At 44.8% G+C, this 22,073-nt stretch overlaps 1 protein-coding gene across 2 annotated transcripts in view; it reads right to left on the bottom strand.

The window, feature by feature from the left end:
* The window catches only part of acvr2aa (activin A receptor type 2Aa), a 32,459-nt gene extending 11,561 nt beyond the window's left edge, over window positions 1-20,898 (bottom strand). The window contains exons 1-8 of one of the 2 annotated variants that reach the window (XM_084545174.1): window positions 19,976-20,898; window positions 10,724-10,967; window positions 6,292-6,407; window positions 5,310-5,464; window positions 5,080-5,103; window positions 3,869-4,012; window positions 2,988-3,131; window positions 1,304-1,449 (exon numbers count right to left, since the gene is read on the bottom strand). In XM_084545174.1, the coding sequence (XP_084401300.1) occupies window positions 1,304-1,449; window positions 2,988-3,131; window positions 3,869-4,012; window positions 5,080-5,103; window positions 5,310-5,464; window positions 6,292-6,407; window positions 10,724-10,967; window positions 19,976-20,030 (1,028 nt within the window). In that variant the 5' untranslated portion in view covers window positions 20,031-20,898. The remainder of the gene's footprint in view (window positions 1-1,303; window positions 1,450-2,987; window positions 3,132-3,868; window positions 4,013-5,079; window positions 5,104-5,309; window positions 5,465-6,291; window positions 6,408-10,723; window positions 10,968-19,975) is intronic. The other variant, XM_084545175.1, reaches the window with a different exon arrangement.
* Between the last annotated feature and the right edge of the window lie 1,175 nt (window positions 20,899-22,073).

Here is a 22,073-nt window from a genome sequence, read left to right on the forward strand (position 1 = left end):
TATGAGACCTCCTATATGAGACCTCCTGTCTGAGACCTCCTATATGAGACCTCCTGTATGAGACCTCCTGTCTGAGACCTCCTATATGAGACCTCCTGTCTGAGACCTCCTGTCTGAGACCTCTTATATGAGACCTCCTGTCTGAGACCTCCTGTCTGAGACCTCCTATATGAGACCTCCTATATGAGACCTCCTATATGAAACCTCCTATATGAGACCTCCTGTCTGAGACCTCCTGTCTGAGACCTCCTATATGAGACCTCCTGTCTGAGACCTCCTATATGAGACCTCCTGTCTGAGACCTCCTATATGAGACCTCCTGTCTGAGACCTCCTATATAAGACCTCCTGTCTGAGACCTCCTATATGAGACCTCCTGTCTGAGACCTCCTATATGAGACCTCCTATAGGAGACCTCCTATATGAGACCTCCTGTCTGAGACCTCCTGTCTGAGACCTCCTATATGAGACCTCCTATATGAGACCTCCTGTCTGAGACCTCCTATATGAGACCTCCTATATGACACCTCCTATATGACACCTCCTGTCTGAGACCTCCTATATGAGACCTCCTATATGAGACCTCCTGTCTGAGACCTCCTGTCTGAGACCTCCTATATGAGACCTCCTGTCTGAGACCTCCTGTCTGAGACCTCCTGTCTGAGACCTCCTATATGAGACCTCCTGTCTGAGACCTCCTATAGGTGACCTCCTGTCTGAGACCTCCTACAGGAGACCTCCTGACTGACACCTCCTATATGAGACCTCCTATATGAGACCTCCTGTCTGAGACCTCCTGTATGAGACCTCCTGTATGAGACCTCCTGACTGAGACCTCCTATATGAGACCTCCTATAGGAGACCTCCTGTCTGAGACCTCCTATATGAGACCTCCTATATGAGACCTCCTGTCTGAGACCTCCTATAGGAGACCTCCTGTCTGAGACCTCCTACAGGAGACCTCCTGACTGAGACCTCCTATATGAGACCTCCTATAGGAGACCTCCTGTATGAGACCTCCTGTATGAGACCTCCTGACTGAGACCTCCTATATGAGACCTCCTGTATGAGACCTCCTGTCTGAGACCTCTTATATGAGACCTCCTGTCTGAGACCTCCTGTCTGAGACCTCCTGACTGAGACCGACTACAGGAGACCTCCTGACTGAGACCTCCTATATGAGACCTCCTGTCTGAGACCTCCGATATGAGGCCTCCTATAGGAGACCTCCTGTCTGAGACCTCCTGACTGAGACCTCCTATATGAGACCTCCTGTCTGAGACCTCCCTGTGTGTGTGTCCTACCTGTGTGCGATGGCAGGTTTGTGTCCATCCTTGTGTCCAGGTATGTCCTCATGCAGGTAGGAGAGACCTCTAGACATGGACTGAGCGATGAGACACAGATCAGACCAGGAGAGGACGTTGGCCTTCAGGTAGTCAGTCAGAGACCCCTGAGGATTGGGGGGGGGGGGGGGGTAGTTCAAAGTTAGTTAGTATATTATATTATGTTATATCCTCATAAGTTACCTTCTAGAGGTCACAGTCACCTTCTAGAGGTCACAGTCACCTTCTAGAGGTCACTTCTAGAGGTCACAGTCACCTTCTAGAGGTCACAGTTACCTTCTAGAGGTCACAGTCACCTTCTAGAGGTCACTTCTAGAGGTCACAGTCACCTTCTAGAGGTCACAGTTACCTTCTAGAGGTCACAGTTACCTTCTAGAGGTCACTTCTAGAGGTCACAGTCACCTTCTAGAGGTCACTTCTAGAGGTCACAGTTACCTTCTGGAGGTCACAGTTACCTTCTAGAGGTCACTTCTAGAGGTCACAGTTACCTTCTAGAGGTCACAGTTACCTTCTAGAGGTCACAGTTACCTTCTAGAGGTCACTTCTAGAGGTCACAGTCACCTTCTAGAGGTCACAGTCACCTTCTAGAGGTCACTTCTAGAGGTCACAGTCACCTTCTAGAGGTCACTTCTAGAGGTCATAGTCACCTTCTAGAGGTCACTTCTAGAGGTCACAGTCACCTTCTAGAGGTCACAGTCACCTTCTAGAGGTCACAGTCACCTTCTAGAGGTCACAGTCACCTTCTAGAGGTCACTTCTAGAGGTCACAGTCATCTTCTAGAGGTCACTTCTAGAGGTCACAGTCATCTTCTAGATGTCACAGTCATCTTCTAGAGGTCACAGTTACCTTCTAGAGGTCACTTCTAGAGGTCACAGTTACCTTCTAGAGGTCACTTCTAGAGGTCACAGTCACCTTCTAGAGGTCACAGTCACCTTCTAGAGGTCATAGTCACCTTCTAGAGGTCACTTCTAGAGGTCACAGTCACCTTCTAGAGGTCACAGTCATCTTCTAGAGGTCACAGTCACCTTCTAGAGGTCACAGTTACCTTCTAGAGGTCACTTCTAGAGGTCACAGTTACCTTCTAGAGGTCACAGTCACCTTCTAGAGGTCACAGTTACCTTCTAGAGGTCACTTCTAGAGGTCACAGTCACCTTCTAGAGGTCACTTCTAGAGGTCACAGTCACCTTCTAGAGGTCACAGTTACCTTCCAGAGGTCACAGTTACCTTCTAGAGGTCACAGAGGTCACAGTTACCTTCTAGAGGTCACTTCTAGAGGTCACAGTCACCTTCTAGAGGTCACAGTCACCTTCTAGAGGTCATAGTCACCTTCTAGAGGTCACTTCTAGAGGTCACAGTCACCTTCTAGAGGTCACAGTCATCTTCTAGAGGTCACAGTCATCTTCTAGATGTCACAGTCATCTTCTAGAGGTCACAGTTACCTTCTAGAGTTCACTTCTAGAGGTCACAGTTACCTTCTAGAGGTCACAGTCACCTTCTAGAGGTCACAGTTACCTTCTAGAGGTCACAGTTACCTTCTAGAGGTCACTTCTAGAGGTCACAGTCACCTTCTAGAGGTCACAGTTACCTTCTAGAGGTCACAGTCACCTTCTAGAGGTCACAGTTACCTTCCAGAGGTCACAGTTACCTTCTCGTGGTAGGCTGTGATGAGCCACAGCTCCAGCTCCAGGTCACTGCTTCTCTTCTGGGCTCCAATGAATTGCAGCAGGTTCTCATGTCTCATCCCACTCAGGCTGTAGATCTCATACTCATTCTGCCATGACTCTTTATCCTGAGGTCAAAGGTCACAGGTCAGAGGTCAGAGGTCAGCACTAGATGATTCTGACAAAAGTGTCTGACACAGATTTAGTGAGTGTCACACAGAGTGAAGACATTACATCAGAAAGTATTATACATGAGAGACAGGCAGAGACAGAGACAGACAGACAGGGAGAGAAACAGAGACAGAGAGAGAGAAAGAGAGAGAGACAGACAGGGAGAGAGACAGAGACAGGCAGAAACAGAGAGAGGCAGAAACAGAGAGAGACAGAGAGAGACAGAGACAGAGAGAGACAGACAGACAGAGAGACAGACAGGGAGAGACAGAGAGAGACAGAGGGAGAGACAGACAGGGAGAGACAGTGAGAGAGAAAGAGAGAGACAGACAGGGAGAGACAGAGAGAGACAGACAGTGAGAGAGACAGAGAGAGAGAAAGAGAGAGAGACAGACAGTGAGAGAGACAGAGAGAGAGAAAGAGTGAGAGACAGACAGGGAGAGAGACAGAGAGAGAGAGAGAGTGAGAGACAGACAGGGAGAGACAGAGAGAGAGAACGAGAGAGAGACAGACAGGGAGAGAGACAGAGACAGGCAGAGACAGAGAGACCAGAGAGAGAGAACGAGAGAGAGACAGACAGGGAGAGAGACAGAGAGAGAGAAAGAGTGAGAGACAGACAGGAAGAGAGACAGAGACAGGCAGAGACAGACAGAGACAGAGAGAGACAGACACAGAGACAGACAGAGAGACAGACCTGTATGGGGAACGTTTTAACGGCCACGTATTCACTCAGCAGCTGAGCCTTCCACACACAACCAAAGCGTCCCCGAGCTTTGATCTCCAGCAGCTGCAGAGGTTTCTGGCCCAAAATGGGGGAAGGGAGCAAAGGACCAGGGTCCTGAAGGAAGATACCAAGAGACATGGGACAAGTGTGACCAGGTGTGACCAGGTGTGAACCAGGTGACAGGCATGAACTCGAAGTTGAACGACTTTATATTTTTGAAAGTTGACTAATATGTGGTGAACATCGACTCGTCTCTGATGACGTCACAGTAGAAAGTAATGACATCCATGTTGTTGACCTGAACTCGTACTGAAGCGTCTCAAACTGAACAAGCTACAGAGTGTCTCTGCTACACGGGCGACTGTCGGCCACAGCCCATGTTACTGCCAACAAAACATGCTCTATTACCATAGCAACACTGTCAAATAATAGAACACAATAGAACTGAACATGAGCTCATCAATACTGTGAGCTGCAGATATGTATAGTCTGTATAAAACATGCAGCACCTCAGCACCATCAGTAGCATTTAATAGTCCTCCACAGCGTGTTGTTAGATGGGATAGTGTAGCAGCTAAAGGTCTAATAACTTTATCAGATAGTTGATGTGCAGCCTCCTTCTCTCTGTTACCACAGGACGTTTGGTCAAGTTGTTAACTGACTGCTGTCCAGAGGATTTGGACCGTTCCTCTGCTAGCGTTAGCATTAGCATGTCTTTTTTTGCAGTAGTACTTCAGTTGTATTTCAGCACTGACATGTCACGGTAGTATGGGCTTCATCTTTAGTGAAGTATTTCCACACACTTGATGAACCAACGACCCACTGGGCTCCTCACCTGTCTTCTAGGAGGCGGCCATGTTGTTATGGTCACATGATCAGAGACTAGTCATCATGATGCTTAAAGCGTCTTGGTACAGCAGTAAAACCAACTAGAAGCCTAGAAACCCTAGCGTGAACCAGGTGAGGTGTAGACCAGGTGATAGGTATGAGCCAGGTGAGGTGCAGACCAGGTGACAAGTGTGACTGAGGTGACAGGTGTGAACCAGGTGAGGTGTGATGGAGGGGACAGTCATAAACCTCCTACACATTCACACCCTTCAACCATCACAGAGCAAAACTCAAATATATTTTAAAAGATGAAAAGTCTCTAGAGACACGGCAGCCATGTCTGAAGTTCTTACCTCGATCATTATATGAAAGGCGTGCTAAGAGGAAGAGAAAGAAAGAGAGTCAGAGCCCACAGCTTCCCCTGAAACATCCTGAGTATCACCTGGTCTGTCTGGACACACCTGAATGCTGGTCACGTGACCTGAACACGATCACGTGACCAGCATTCAGGTCATGTGAACGAGTCAGTAGACCCCACCTCCCGTCCACCAATCACAGGAAGGTCAGCTTCTCTCTGTCTCACCTGTGTGGGCACCAGGACAGGTGGGTAGGCCAGCTTGTGGTGTCGGTAAATCCAGAAAGACACGAGAACGATTGCGCTGACGACCATAATGGGAACCAGAGAGTACATCAGAGTGGTCACCACGGAGGGCCTCACCGGTACTGGTAAGTTCGTTGCTATGGAAACACGTGGTGACAGAAAGGATACGTCAAAACAAGACAAAGGTAAGTTATATGGACAGACACGCAGGTAGTAAGATAGGTGAGTAGACAGGTGACCTGACAGGTAAACACTAGTGGTGCAACGGATCATCATTGATCCGTTCGGATCAATATCTTCGGTTCGGCACACACGTGATCCGCAGATTGATTTATGAAAAAAAAGTTGTGCGTATGTTCAGTCCACACACAGCGTGGTCATGGCGAGCGGAGGAAGGGAGGAGCTTGAACGCCTCGCGTCATTTAAATCCCCTGTATGGGAGCATTTTGGCTTCTCTGTCAAATCTAATGATGAAGGAAAACCGTGACGGTGTGAAGCCATGTGACAGAAACACATCAAACATGGCCACGCATCTGAAGCAGAGTGACAACGAGATATGTTGTTTGTCATTATGTTAAAAAGAAGATATTATGCCTTGTGCACTTTAAGTTGTTTTTATATATTTTAATTTAATAATTTAAAAGTGTTAATAAACAAAAAGACAAAACTTGTGTTTATTTGCCTTGTTTTTTTTTGTTTTTTTTGCTGATCTGAGAAACGATCCGATCCGTGACTTTTTTGATCCGTTGCACCCCGAGTAAACACGTACTCAGACCAGTAGACCGACAGCTAGGTCGTCAGGTAGACAGGTAATCAGTCAGACAGATAAACAAGTAGTCAGACAGGTAGACCGTCACATAAGCAGTCAGACAGGTAAACATGTAGACAGGTGGACAAGTTAGTTGACAGGTGGGTGGATAGGTACAAAGGTAGACAGCTGGACAGGTGGACAGTCAACTCTTACTGGGTATCTGCGGCTGGCTGCTGTTGGGGCTGTAGAAGAACTTGTCGTTACACAGACTTCCTTCACAGCAGCAGAAGAAAACGTCTGGTGCATCGTTCTTCTCAACGCACTCACTCCTGTCAGAACATCACAACACTTTCAGTTACATTTACACACAAGTGTGATAAACAGAACTCCATGTTAATGATCTATAGAGCTCTATGTTTATAATCTATAGAGCTCCATGTTTATGATCTGTAGAGCTCCATGTTAATGTTCTATAGAGCTCCATGTTTATAATCTGTAGAGCTCCATGTTTATAATCTGTAGAGCTCCATGTTAATGTTCTATAGAGCTCCATGTTAATGATCTATAGAGCTCCATGTTTATGATCTGTAGAGCTCCATGTTAATGTTCTGTAGAGCTCTATGTTTATAATCTGTAGAGCTCTATGTTTATGATCTGTAGAGCTCCATGTTAATGTTCTATAGAGCTCCATGTTAATGATCTATAGAGCTCCATGTTTATGATCTGTAGAGCTCCATGTTAATGTTCTGTAGAGCTCTATGTTTATGATCTATAGAGCTCTATGTTTATAATCTATAGAGCTCCATGTTTATGATCTATAGAGCTCCATGTTTATGATCTGTAGAGCTCCATGTTAATGTTCTGTAGAGCTCTATGTTTATAATCTGTAGAGCTCCATGTTAATGATCTATAGAGCTCTATGTTTATAATCTATAGAGCTCCATGTTTATGATCTGTAGAGCTCCATGTGTATGATCTGTAGAGCTCCATGTTTATTATCTATAGAGCTCCATGTTTATGATCTGTAGAGCTCCATGTTTATGATCTGTAGAGCTCCATGTTAATGTTCTATAGAGCTCCATGTTAATGATCTGTAGAGCTCCATGTTTATAATCTGTAGAGCTCCATGTTAATGTTCTATAGAGCTCCATGTTTATAATCTGTAGAGCTCCATGTTTATGATCTGTAGAGCTCCATGTTAATGTTCTATAGAGCTCCATGTTTATAATCTGTAGAGCTCTATGTTTATAATCTATAGAGCTCCATGTTTATGATCTGTAGAGCTCTATGTGTATGATCTGTAGAGCTCCATGTTAATGTTCTATAGAGCTCCATGTTAATGATCTGTAGAGCTCCATGTTTATAATCTGTAGAGCTCCATGTTAATGTTCTATAGAGCTCCATGTTTATAATCTGTAGAGCTCCATGTTTATGATCTGTAGAGCTCCATGTTAATGTTCTATAGAGCTCCATGTTAATGATCTGTAGAGCTCCATGTTAATGATCTGTAGAGCTCCATGTTTATGATCTGTAGAGCTCCATGTTTATGATCTGTAGAGCTCCATGTTAATGATCTGTAGAGCTCCATGTTAATGATCTGTAGAGCTCCATGTTTATGATCTATAGAGCTCCATGTTAATGATCTATAGAGCTCCATGTTTATAATCTGTAGAGCTCCATGTTTATGATCTGTAGAGCTCTATGTTTATGATCTGTAGAGCTCTATGTTTATGATCTGTAGAGCTCCATGTTAATGTTCTATAGAGCTCCATGTTTATAATCTATAGAGCTCTATGTTTATAATCTATAGAGCTCCATGTTTATGATCTGTAGAGCTCCATGTTAATGTTCTATAGAGCTCCATGTTTATAATCTGTAGAGCTCTATGTTTATAATCTATAGAGCTCCATGTTTATGATCTGTAGAGCTCTATGTTTATAATCTATAGAGCTCCATGTTTATGATCTGTAGAGCTCCATGTTAATGTTCTATAGAGCTCCATGTTTATAATCTATAGAGCTCCATGTTAATGTTCTATAGAGCTCCATGTTTATAATCTGTAGAGCTCCATGTTTATGATCTGTAGAGCTCTATGTTTATGATCTGTAGAGCTCTATGTTTATGATCTGTAGAGCTCCATGTTAATGTTCTATAGAGCTCCATGTTTATAATCTATAGAGCTCTATGTTTATAATCTATAGAGCTCCATGTTTATGATCTGTAGAGCTCCATGTTAATGTTCTATAGAGCTCCATGTTTATAATCTGTAGAGCTCTATGTTTATAATCTATAGAGCTCCATGTTTATGATCTGTAGAGCTCTATGTTTATAATCTATAGAGCTCCATGTTTATGATCTGTAGAGCTCCATGTTTATGATCTGTAGAGCTCCATGTTAATGATCTATAGAGCTCCATGTTAATGATCTATAGAACTCCATGTTACGATCTATAGAGCTCTATGTTTATGATCTATAGAGCTCTATGTTTATGATCTGTAGAGCTCCATGTTTATGATCTGTAGAGCTCCATGTTAATGATCTATAGAGCTCTATGTTTATAATCTATAGAGCTCTATGTTTATGATCTGTAGAGCTCCATGTTAATGATCTGTAGAGCTCTATGTTTATGATCTGTAGAGCTCCATGTTAATGTTCTATAGAGCTCCATGTTTATGATCTGTAGAGCTCCATGTTTATGATCTGTAGAGCTCCATGTTAATGATCTATAGAGCTCCATGTTTATGATCTGTAGAGCTCCATGTTTATGATCTGTAGAGCTCCATGTTAATGATCTATAGAGCTCCATGTTTATGATCTATAGAGCTCTATGTTTATAATCTATAGAGCTCTATGTTTATGATCTGTAGAGCTCCATGTTAATGATCTGTAGAGCTCCATGTTTATGATCTGTAGAGCTCCATGTTTATGATCTATAGAACTCCATGTTACGATCTATAGAGCTCTATGTTTATGATCTGTAGAGCTCCATGTTTATGATCTATAGAGCTCCATGTTTATGATCTGTAGAGCTCTATGTTTATGATCTGTAGAGCTCTATGTTTATGATCTATAGAGCTCCATGTTTACAATCTGTAGAGCTCCATGTTTATGATCTGTAGAGCTCCATGTTTATGATCTGTAGAGCTCTATGTTTATGATCTGTAGAGCTCCATGTTTATGATCTGTAGAGCTCTATGTTTATAATCTATAGAGCTCCATGTTTATGATCTGTAGAGCTCCATGTTTATGATCTGTAGAGCTCCATGTTTATGATCTGTAGAGCTCCATGTTAATGATCTATAGAGCTCTATGTTTATAATCTATAGAGCTCCATGTTTATGATCTGTAGAGCTCCATGTTTATGATCTGTAGAGCTCCATGTTAATGTTCTATAGAGCTCTATGTTTATGATCTGTAGAGCTCTATGTTTACGATCTATAGAGCTCCATGTTTACAATCTATAGAGCTCTATGTTTACGATCTGTAGAGCTCCATGTTTATGATCTATAGAGCTCCATGTTTATGATCTGTAGAGCTCTATGTTTATGATCTGTAGAGCTCTATGTTTATGATCTATAGAGCTCCATGTTTACAATCTGTAGAGCTCCATGTTTATAATCTGTAGAGCTCTATGTTTATAATCTATAGAGCTCCATGTTTATGATCTGTAGAGCTCCATGTGTATGATCTGTAGAGCTCCATGTTTATTATCTATAGAGCTCCATGTTTATGATCTGTAGAGCTCCATGTTTATGATCTGTAGAGCTCCATGTTAATGATCTATAGAGCTCCATGTTAATGTTCTATAGAGCTCCATGTTTATAATCTGTAGAGCTCCATGTTTATGATCTGTAGAGCTCTATTTTTATAATCTATAGAGCTCCATGTTTATGATCTGTAGAGCTCCATGTTTATAATCTGTAGAGCTCTATGTTTATGATCTATAGAGCTCCATGTTTATGATCTGTAGAGCTCCATGTTTATGATCTGTAGAACTCCATGTTAATGATCTGTAGAGCTCCATGTTTATGATCTGTAGAGCTCCATGTTTACAATCTGTAGAGCTCTATGTTAATGTTCTGTAGAGCTCTATGTTTATGATCTGTAGAGCTCTATGTTTATAATCTGTAGAGCTCTATGTTTATGATCTGTAGAGCTCTATGTTTATGATCTGTAGAGCTCTATGTTAATGTTCTGTAGAGCTCTATGTTTATGATCTGTAGAGCTCCATGTTTATGATCTGTAGAGCTCCATGTTTATAATCTGTAGAGCTCCATGTTTATGATCTGTAGAGCTCCATGTTTATGATCTGTAGAGCTCCATGTTTACAATCTGTAGAGCTCCATGTTTATGATCTGTAGAGCTCTATGTTTATAATCTGTAGAGCTCTATGTTAATGTTCTGTAGAGCTCTATGTTTATGATCTGTAGAGCTCTATGTTTATGATCTGTAGAGCTCTATGTTAATGTTCTGTAGAGCTCTATGTTTATGTTACTGCCCTCTACTGGAGAAACCTCCTTCTGACGTCTGTCTCTGTTTAACAGATTCAATCACTGCAGACGACTGGATGAGGAGTTTTTAGTAAACTTTATGACGCATCAGCGTTTTTTATGCAAACTGACGTCGGCGTAATCGACCTGGTTACCTGTCGTAACAGCTGGGATGATCCAGCCAACAGCCTTGTTTCAGAACCTGGACCACTCCCGACACGTTCCTCCAGGTAGCAAAGCAGTGCAGCCTCTTGTCCTCCTCCCCAGAGCAGGTCTCCACCCCACTGACGTTCCCCTGACTCTCCCCCAGGGAGGAGGAGGAGGAGGAGGAGGAGGAGGAGGACGAAGGGCTGTCGTAGTGGACACACTTTTGAATGTCTGAGCGACCGAGGATCGCACCTGAGGACGAGACACATCACAGCAAGTTTACAGCTGACACCTGCACAACAGAACCACTGAGAACCGCTGAGAACCACTGATAACCGCTGAGAACCACTGAGAACCACTGAGAACCACTGAGAACCAAACTTTACCTGGAGACTGAACTACACCTGATCTCAACCTGACGGAGACTGAACTACACCTCTAATAAATACTGTGGTCTATACTCTAATAAATACTGTGGTCTATACTCTAATAAATACTCTGGTCTATACTCTAATAAATACTCTGGTCTACACTCTAATAAATACTCTGGTCTATACTCTAATAAATACTCTGGTCTACACTCTAATAAATACTGTGGTCTATACTCTAATAAATACTCTGGTCTATACTCTAATAAATACTCTGGTCTATACTCTAATAAATACTGTGGTCTATACTCTAATAAATACTGTGGTCTATACTCTAATAAATACTGTGGTCTATACTCTAATAAATACTCTGGTCTATACTCTAATAAATACTCTGGTCTATACTCTAATAAATACTCTGAACTACACTCTAATAAATACTCTGAACTACACTCTAATAAATACTCTGGTCTATACTCTAATAAATACTCTGAACTACACTCTAATAAATACTCTGAACTACACTCTAATAAATACTGTGGTCTATACTCTAATAAATACTGTGGTCTATACTCTAATAAATACTGTGGTCTACACTCTAATAAATACTCTGGTCTACACTCTAATAAATACTCTGGTCTACACTCTAATAAATACTCTGGTCTATACTCTAATAAATACTCTGGTCTATACTCTAATAAATACTCTGTTCTACACTCTGGTCTATACTCTAATAAATACTCTGAACTACACTCTAATAAATACTCTGGTCTATACTCTAATAAATACTCTGAACTACACTCTAATAAATACTCTGGTCTATACTCTGGTCTACACTCTAATAAATACTGTGGTCTATACTCTAATAAATACTCTGGTCTACACTCTAATAAATACTGTGGTCTATACTCTAATAAATACTCTGGTCTACACTCTAATAAATACTCTGGTCTACACTCTAATAAATACTCTGGTCTACACTCTAATAAATACTCTGGTCTATACTCTAATAAATACTCTGGTCTACACTCTAATAAATACTCTGGTCTACACTCTAATAAATACTCTGGTCTACACTCTAATAAATACTCTGGTCTACACTCTGGTCTATACTCTAATAAATACTCTGGTCTACACTCTGGTCTATACTCTAATAAATACTCTGGTCTACACTCTGGTCTACACTCTAATAAATACTCTGGTCTACACTCTAATAAATACTCTGGTCTATACTCTAATAAATACTCTGGTCTACACTCTGGTCTATACTCTAATAAATACTCTGGTCTACACTCTAATAAATACTCTGGTCTACACTCTAATAAATACTCTGGTCTATACTCTAATAAATACTCTGGTCTACACTCTAATAAATACTCTGGTCTACACTCTAATAAATACTCTGGTCTATACTCTAATAAATACTCTGGTCTACACTCTGGTCTATACTCTAATAAATACTCTGGTCTACACTCTAATAAATACTCTGGTCTACACTCTGGTCTATACTCTAATAAATACTCTGGTCTATACTCTAATAAATACTCTGGTCTACACTCTAATAAATACTCTGGTCTACACTCTAATAAATACTCTGGTCTACACTCTAATAAATACTCTGGTCTATACTCTAATAAATACTCTGGTCTACACTCTAATAAATACTCTGGTCTACACTCTAATAAATACTCTGGTCTATACTCTAATAAATACTCTGGTCTACACTCTAATAAATACTCTGGTCTATACTCTAATAAATACTCTGGTCTATACTCTAATAAATACTCTGGTCTACACTCTAATAAATACTCTGGTCTATACTCTAATAAATACTCTGGTCTACACTCTAATAAATACTCTGGTCTATACTCTAATAAATACTCTGGTCTACACTCTAATAAATACTCTGGTCTATACTCTAATAAATACTCTGGTCTACACTCTAATAAATACTCTGGTCTACACTCTAATAAATACTCTGGTCTACACTCTAATAAATACTCTGGTCTATACTCTAATAAATACTCTGGTCTACACTCTAATAAATACTCTGGTCTATACTCTAATAAATACTCTGGTCTATACTCTAATAAATACTCTGGTCTACACTCTGGTCTATACTCTAATAAATACTCTGGTCTATACTCTAATAAATACTCTGAACTACACTCTAATAAATACTCTGGTCTATACTCTGGTCTATACTCTAATAAATACTCTGGTCTATACTCTAATAAATACTCTGGTCTATACCTGACATGAAACCAACAAGATGTGCTTTAGCTGCAGACGTTCAGCTTTAATCTGAGGGTATTTACATCCACATCAGGTGAACGGTGGAGGAATGACAACAGCTTGTATATGTGCCTCACACTGTTTAAGGGACCAAAAGTAATGGGACAGTTGGCTGCTCAGCTGTTCATGGACAGCTGTGTGTTATTCCCTCATTATCCCATTTACAAGGAGCAGATAAAAGGTCTAGAGTTCATTTCAAGTGTGCTATTTGCATTTGGAATCTGTTGCTGTCAAATCTCAATATGAGATCCAGAGAGCTGTCACTATCAGTGAAGTCAGCATCATTAGGCTGAACAATCAAAACAAACCCATCAGAGAGACAGCAGAAACATTAGGTGTGGCCCAATCAACTGTTTGGAACATTCTTAAAAAGAAAGAACGCACCGGTGAGCTCAGCAACACCAGAAGACCCGGAAGACCACGGAAAACAACTGTGGTGGATGACGAAGAATTCTTTCCCTGGTGAAGACAACACTCTTCATCACAGTTGTCCAGATCAAGAACACTCTCCAGGAGGTAAGTGTATGTGTGTTAAAGACAACAATCAGGAGAAGACTTCACCAGAGTGAATACAGAGGGTTCACCACAAGATGTAAACCATTGGTGAGCCTCAAAAACAGGAAGGTCAGATTAGAGTCTAGAGCCAAACAACATCTAAAGAAGCCTTCACAGTTCTGGAACAACATCCTATGGACAGATGAGACAAAGATCAACTTGTACCAGAGGAGTCTGGAGAAGGAAAGGAACTGCTCATGATCCAAAGCATCCCACCTCCTCAGTGAAGCATGGTGGTGGTAGTGTCATGGCGTGGGCATGTATGGCTGCCAATGGAACTGGTTCCCTTGTATTTATTGATGATGTGACTGAGACAAAAGCAGCAGGATGAATTCTGAAGTGTTTCAATATTATCTGCTCATATTCAGCCAAATGCTTCAGAACTCATTGGACGGCACGTCACAGTGCAGATGGACAAAGACCTGAAGCATACTGAGAAAGCAACCAGAGAGTTTTTAAGGCAAAGAAGTGGAATGTGATGCAATGGCCAAGTCAGTCACCTGACCTGAATCCGACTGAGCAGTCATTTCACTTGCTGAAGACAAAACTGAAGAAAATGCCCCAAGAACAAGCAGGAAGTGAAGACAGGTGCAGTAGAGGCCTGGCAGAACATCACCAGGGATGAAACCCAGCGTCTGGTGATGTCTATGTGTTCCACACTTCAGGCTCTAACTGACTGCAAAGGAACCAAGTACTAAAAAGTGAAAGTTTGATTTATGATTGATAATGTGTCCCATTACTTTTGATCCCTTAAACAGTGTGAGGCACATATACAAGCTGTTGTCATTCCTCCACCGTTCACCTGATGTGGATGTAAATACTCTCAGATTAAAGCTGCAGCTAAAGCACATCTTGTTGGTTTCATGTCAGATCCATTGTGGTGGTGTACAGAGACACAAAGATTAGAACTGTGTCCATGTCCCAGTATTTATGGACCTGAATGTATGGAATTATGTAGTAAACAAAACAGTGTGAAATAACCAAACATGATTCATATATTCGAGTCCTCAGAGTAGACACCCTTTGATCTGATTACTGCTTTACACACTCTTGACGTTCTCTGGATGAGTTTCATGAGGCCGTCACCTGAGATGGTTTACCAACAGTCTTGAAGGAGTTCCCAGAGATGCTGAGCACTTGTTGGACCTCTTGTCTTCACTCTGAGGTCCATCTCATCTCAAACCATCTGGACTGGGTTTAGGTCAGGTGACTGTGGAGGCCAGGTCACCTGGTCCATCACTCCATCACTCTCCTTCTTGGTCAAATAGCCCTCACACAGCCTGGAGGTGTGTTTGGGGACATTGTCCATGCTTCACGGTTGGAACCATTCACGTAGAGACCATCCATTTACCTTTTCTGCATCACACAAAGACACGGCGGTTGGAACCAAAGATCTCAGATTTGTTCTCATCAGCCCAAAGAACAGATTTCCTCTGGTCTAATGTCCACTCCTTGTGTTTCTTGGCCCAAACAAATCTCTTCTGCTTGGTGCTTTTCCTTAGTGGTGGTTCTCTAGCAGCTGTTTGACCATAAAGGCCTGATTGGTGCAGTCTCCTCTGAACAGCTGATGTAGAGATGTGTCTGCTACTAGAACTCTGAGCCACTGATCTGGGTCTGCTACTAGAACTCTGAGCCACTGATCTGGGTCTGCTACTAGAACTCTGAGCCACTGATCTGGGTCTGCTACTAGAACTCTGAGCCTTTGATCTGGGCTCTAATCTGAGGAGCTGAGGCTGGTGACTGGATGGACTTATCCTCAGCAGCAGAGGTGACTCTTGGTCCTCCTGTCCTGGGCCGTCCTCATGTCAGTCAGTTTCATCGTAGAGCTTGATGGTTTTAACAGCTGCACATTCAAAGTTTTTGTAATTTTCCAGACTGACTGACGTTCAGTTCTTAAAGTAATGATGGACTCGTTTCTCTTTACTCAGCTGATTGGTCCTTTCCATAATATTAATTCTACCAGTTGTTAAACAGGACTGTCAGCTGTGCACCAACCTGACTGATGGTCCCAACCACAAAGGAACCCTGACAAGGCTCACCTGTGAAGTGACAACCATCTCAGGTGACTACATCATGAAGCTCATTGAGGGAAGACCAAGGGTTTACAGCGCCGTCAACAAAGGGAGACGACTAGAAGAATCTAAAATATGAATCATGTTTAGAGTTATTTCACACTTTATAGTTTACTACATAACTCCAGGTGTTCATTCATAGTGTTGACGTCTTCAGTGAGAATCTAGAACGTGAATATGAAAATAAAGTAAAACCATTAAATGAGAAGGTGTGTCCAAACTTTTGACTGGTACTGTACTCTGGTCGTGTACTCTGGGGACCAGTATGGTCTGTACTCTGGTCTGTACTCTGGTCTGTACTATGGTCGTGTACTCTGGTCTGTACTCTGGGGACCAGTATGGTCTGTACTCTGGTCTGTACTCTGGGGACCAGTATGGTCTGTACTCTGGTCTGTACTCTGGTCTGTACTCTGGTCTGTACTCTGGTCGTGTACTCTGGGGACCAGTATGGTCTGTACTCTGGTCTGTACTCTGGTCTGTACTATGGTCGTGTACTCTGGTCTGTACTCTGGGGACCAGTATGGTCTGTACTCTGGTCGTGTACTCTGGGGACCAGTATGGTCTGTACTCTGGTCTGTACTCTGGTCTGTACTCTGGTCTGTACTATGGTCGTGTACTCTGGTCTGTACTCTGGGGACCAGTATGGTCTGTACTCTGGTCTGTACTATGGTCTGTACTCTGGTCGTGTACTCTGGTCGTGTACTCTGGTCGTGTACTATGGTCTGTACTATGGTCTGTACTATGGTCGTGTACTCTGGTCTGTACTATGGTCGTGTACTCTGGTCTGTACTCTGGTCGTGTACTCTGGTCTGTACTCTGGTCTGTACTCTGGTCTGTACTCTGGTCGTGTACTATGGTCTGTACTCTGGGGACCAGTATGGTCTGTACTCTGGTCGTGTACTCTGGTCGTGTACTCTAGTCTGTACTATGGTCTGTACTATGGTCTGTACTATGGTCTGTACTATGGTCTGTACTCTGGTCGTGTACTATGGTCTGCACTATGGTCGTGTACTCTGGTCTGTACTCTGGTCGTGTACTCTGGTCGTGTACTCTGGTCTGTACTATGGTCGTGTACTCTGGTCTGTACTCTGGTCGTGTACTCTGGTCTGTACTCTGGTCTGCACTATGGTCGTGTACTCTGGTCTGTACTCTGGTCGTGTACTATGGTCTGTACTATGGTCGTGTACTCTGGTCTGCACTATGGTCGTGTACTATGGTCGTGTACTCTGGTCTGTACTCTGGTCTGTACTATGGTCGTGTACTATGGTCTGTACTATGGTCGTGTACTCTGGTCTGTACTCTGGTCGTGTACTCTGGTCTGTACTCTGGTCTGCACTATGGTCGTGTACTCTGGTCTGTACTCTGGTCTTTACTATGGTCGTGTACTCTGGTCTGTACTCTGGTCTGTACTCTGGTCTGTACTCTGGTCGTGTACTCTGGTCTGCACTATGGTCGTGTACTCTGGTCTGTACTCTGGTCTGCACTATGGTCGTGTACTCTGGTGTGTACTCTGGTCTGTACTCTGGTCTGTACTCTGGTCTGTACTCTGGTCGTGTACTCTGGTCTGCACTATGGTCGTGTACTCTGGTCTGTACTCTGGGGACCAGTATGGTCTGTACTCTGGTCTGTACTCTGGTCTTTACTATGGTCGTGTACTCTGGTCTGTACTATGGTCGTGTACTCTGGTCGTGTACTCTGGTCTGTACTCTGGTCTGTACTATGGTCTGTACTCTGGTCTGTACTATGGTCTGTACTCTGGTCGTGTACTCTGGGGACCAGTATGGTCTGTACTCTGGTCTGCACTATGGTCGTGTACTCTGGTCTGTACTCTGGTCTGTACTCTGGTCTGTACTCTGGTCTGTACTATGGTCGTGTACTCTGGTCTGTACTATGGTCTGTACTATGGTCGTGTACTATGGTCGTGTACTCTGGTCTGTACTCTGGTCTGTACTCTGGTCTGTACTCTGGTCGTGTACTCTGGTCTGTACTCTGGTCTGTACTCTGGTCTGTACTCTGGTCTACACTATGGTCGTGTACTCTGGTCTGCACTATGGTCGTGTACTCTGGTCGTGTACTCTGGTCTGTACTCTGGTCTGTACCCTGGTCTGTACTCTGGTCTGTACTCTGGTCGTGTACTCTGGTCTGCACTATGGTCGTGTACTCTGGTCTGTACTCTGGTCTGCACTATGGTCGTGTACTCTGGTGTGTACTCTGGTCGTGTACTCTGGTCGCGTACTCTGGTCTGCACTCTGGTCGTGTACTCTGGTCTGTACTCTGGTCGTGTACTCTGGTCTGTACTCTAGGGACCAGTATGGTCTGTACTCTGGTCTGTACTCTGGTCTGTACTCTGGGGACCAGTATGGTCTGTACTCTGGTCTGTACTCTGGTCTGTACTCTGGTCTGTACTCTGGGGACCAGTATGGTCTGTACTCTAGGGACCAGTATGGTCTGTACTCTGGTCTGTACTCTGGTCTGTACTATGGTCGTGTACTCTGGTCTCTACTCTGGTCGTGTACTCTGGTCGTGTACTCTGGTCGTGTACTCTGGTCGTGTACTCTGGTCTGTACTCTGGTCTGTACTCTGGTCTGTACTCTGGTCGTGCACTTTGGTCGTGCACTCTGGTGTGTACTCTGGTGTGTACTCTGGTGTGTACTCTGGTCTGTACTATGGTCGTGTACTATGGTCGTGTACTATGGTCGTGTACTCTGGTGTGTACTCTGGTCGTGTACTCTGGTCGTGTACTCTGGTCTGTACTCTGGTCGTGTACTCTGGTCGTGTACTCTGGTCGTGTACTCTGGTCTGTACTCTGGTCTGTACTCTGGTCGTGTACTCTGGTCGTGTACTCTGGTCTGTACTATGGTCGTGTACTCTGGTCGTGTACTCTGGTGTGTACTCTGGTGTGTACTCTGGTCTGTACTCTAGGGACCAGTATGGTCTGTACTCTGGTCGTGTACTCTGGTCTGTACTCTGGTCTGTACTCTGGTCTGTACTCTGGTCGTGTACTATGGTCTGTACTATGGTCTGTACTATGGTCTGTACTATGGTCTGTACTCTGGGGACCAGTATGGTCTGTACTCTAGGGACCAGTATGGTCTGTACTCTGGTCTGTACTCTGGTCTGTACTATGGTCGTGTACTCTGGTCTGTACTATGGTCTGTACTATGGTCTGTACTATGGTCTGTACTCTGGGGACCAGTATGGTCTGTACTCTGGGGACCAGTATGGTCTGTACTCTGGTCTGTACTCTGGTCTGTACTCTGGTCTGTACTCTGGTCTGTACTCTGGTCGTGTACTCTGGTCTGTACTATGGTCTGTACTATGGTCGTGTACTCTGGTCGTGTACTCTGGTCTGTACTCTGGTCTGTACTCTGGTCGTGTACTCTGGTCGTGTACTCTGGTCGTGTACTATGGTGTGTACTATGGTCTGTACTATGGTCGTGTACTCTGGTGTGTACTATGGTCTGTACTCTAGGGACCAGTATGGTCTGTACTCTGGTCGTGTACTCTGGTCGTGTACTCTGGTCTGTACTCTGGTGTGTACTATGGTCTGTACTATGGTCTGTACTATGGTGTGTACTATGGTCGTGTACTCTGGTCGTGTACTATGGTGTGTACTCTGGTCTGTACTCTGGTCGTGTACTCTGGTGTGTACTATGGTCTGTACTATGGTCTGTACTCTGGTCGTGTACTCTGGTCTGTACTCTAGGGACCAGTATGGTCTGTACTCTGGTCGTGTACTCTGGTCGTGTACTCTGGTCTGTACTCTGGTGTGTACTATGGTCTGTACTATGGTCTGTACTATGGTCTGTACCATGGTCTGTACTCTGGGGACCAGTATGGTCTGGTCGGTGCTGGTTCTGGGTTGGTGTCGGACAGAACCAGTTTCATCTGATCCGAGTTCACCTTCAGAGTCGGATCAGTCACGAGCATTCCCAGCGTTTGAAACAAGCCGAACCAGGTGTGAACTCACCTGAGGAGCAGGAGATGAGGAAGAGGCTGAGGAAGAGTCTAGTCGCTGGTCCCATCCTGGGCTCTGCTTCCGGTTCTAATCCCACGGATTAACCTCTAAACCACCAGCACCAGGTCCCGGTCCAAACAGATGGTTCTGGCCCGGTCCGTAACACTGGCAACAAGGTCGGATCTCGTCATCGGAACACACCGGTTCAGCGGCGGATAACGTCGGTTATGAAACGAGTAGACAATGTTCCGACATGTTCCGGGACCTGGTGCGTTTCCACAGCGGGATTAGGTCGAGCTCCGGCCGCTAGCTGCAGCTAAACCCCGAATTAAATACCTCCGAACGAGCCGTCACATCTGGGTCAAGGAAGGTTAATCCAGGCTGGTCGCAACATGTTCGGGTAAAGAGGCTCGCTGGTCCGCGGTGTGATCCAGGATCAGAGTCCACGATCTGGCTCTCTGTTCCCGGTGGCAGCTCCAGCCCTCAGGCCGCCTCTGACGGCCGCAGCTCGGTCACAAACAGCTAGCTTCCCGGCTAGCCGTGAGATTAGCTCCGTGGCTAACAGCCGTTGCTCCCGAGGTAAACCACAGACCCACTGACCGCGACCACGGGCCTGTGTGTGGAGGTGGAACCGCCGCGGAAACGACCCTGGTCCGGATATCAATGTTCATCCGAGGTTCGCGCCTCTTCCCTCGGCTCCTCTCCGTCTTCACTCTCTCCCAGCCGCTGCAGACGGAGCCAAGATGGACGCCACTCTCGGATTATTTTCCTCACCTTCTTCCATAGTTCTCTGTCACGGCGTCAGGACAGTGTGACTGACAGCAGCGACAACCAATTGGATGCGCGATCCGTTCTCCTCCACCAATCCTGAGCGTTGTTCGTCTGCCAGTGGGATTGGTGGGCGGGGCTGTCAGTGGGATTTAAAACAACAAACTAAACTCACTAAAGCGCAGTAAAATACAATAAAACACACTGAAACATACAGGAAACATAAACTAAAAATACACTGAAAACACACAAATATGTCATTCTGACTGAAACACGCTGGGGGGGGGGGAGACTGGAAGCAGGCAGGAGCTGTTAGTTTAGGAGCTAGGACTGGAGGCAGTCCATATATGGACAGTTATCATTTCCGTGTTGTGAGTTGTTTACTCGTCACATTTAGCTTTGACAGCAGTTAGCATCATAGCTAACACCAGTGTGAGGAGAACCAAAGTGACACTGAGTTGGAACTGATCAATAACGGGCGGCACAGTGGCGAGGTGGTTAGCGCTGATGACTGAGTCTGCATGTTCTCCCTGTGTCTGCGTGGGTTCTCTCCAGGTTCTCCAGCTTCCTCCCACCGTCCAAAGACATGCTGGTTAGGTTCATTGGTGATTCTAAATTGGCCGTAGGTGTGAGTGTCTCTCTGTGTTAGCCCTGGGATAGACTGGAGACCTGTCCAGGGTGGACCCCCCCTCTAGACCAATGACAGCTGGGATAGACCGGAGACCTGTCCAGGGTGGATCCCCCCTCTAGACCAATGACAGCTGGGATGGACCGGAGACCTGTCCAGGGTGGACCCCCCCTCTAGACCAATGACAGCTGGGATGGACCGGAGACCTGTCCAGGGTGGACCCCCCCTCTAGACCAATGACAGCTGGGATGGACCGGAGACCTGTCCAGGGTGGACCCCCCCTCTAGACCAATGACAGCTGGGATGGACCGGAGACCTGTCCAGGGTGGACCCCCCCTCTAGACCAATGACAGCTGGGATGGACCGGAGACCTGTCCAGGGTGGATCCCCCCTCTAGACCAATGACAGCTGGGATGGACCGGAGACCTGTCCAGGGTGGACCCCCCCTCTAGACCAATGACAGCTGGGATGGACCGGAGACCTGTCCAGGGTGGACCCCCCCTCTAGACCAATGACAGCTGGGATGGACCGGAGACCTGTCCAGGGTGGATCCCCCCTCTAGACCAATGACAGCTGGGATGGACCGGAGACCTGTCCAGGGTGGACCCCCCCTCTAGACCAATGACAGCTGGGATGGACCGGAGACCTGTCCAGGGTGGATCCCCCCTCTAGACCAATGACAGCTGGGATGGACCGGAGACCTGTCCAGGGTGG

The sequence above is a fragment of the Chelon labrosus genome, assembly GCF_963514085.1.
Source record: "Chelon labrosus genome assembly, chromosome: 5".
NCBI lineage: Eukaryota > Metazoa > Chordata > Actinopteri > Mugiliformes > Mugilidae > Chelon > Chelon labrosus.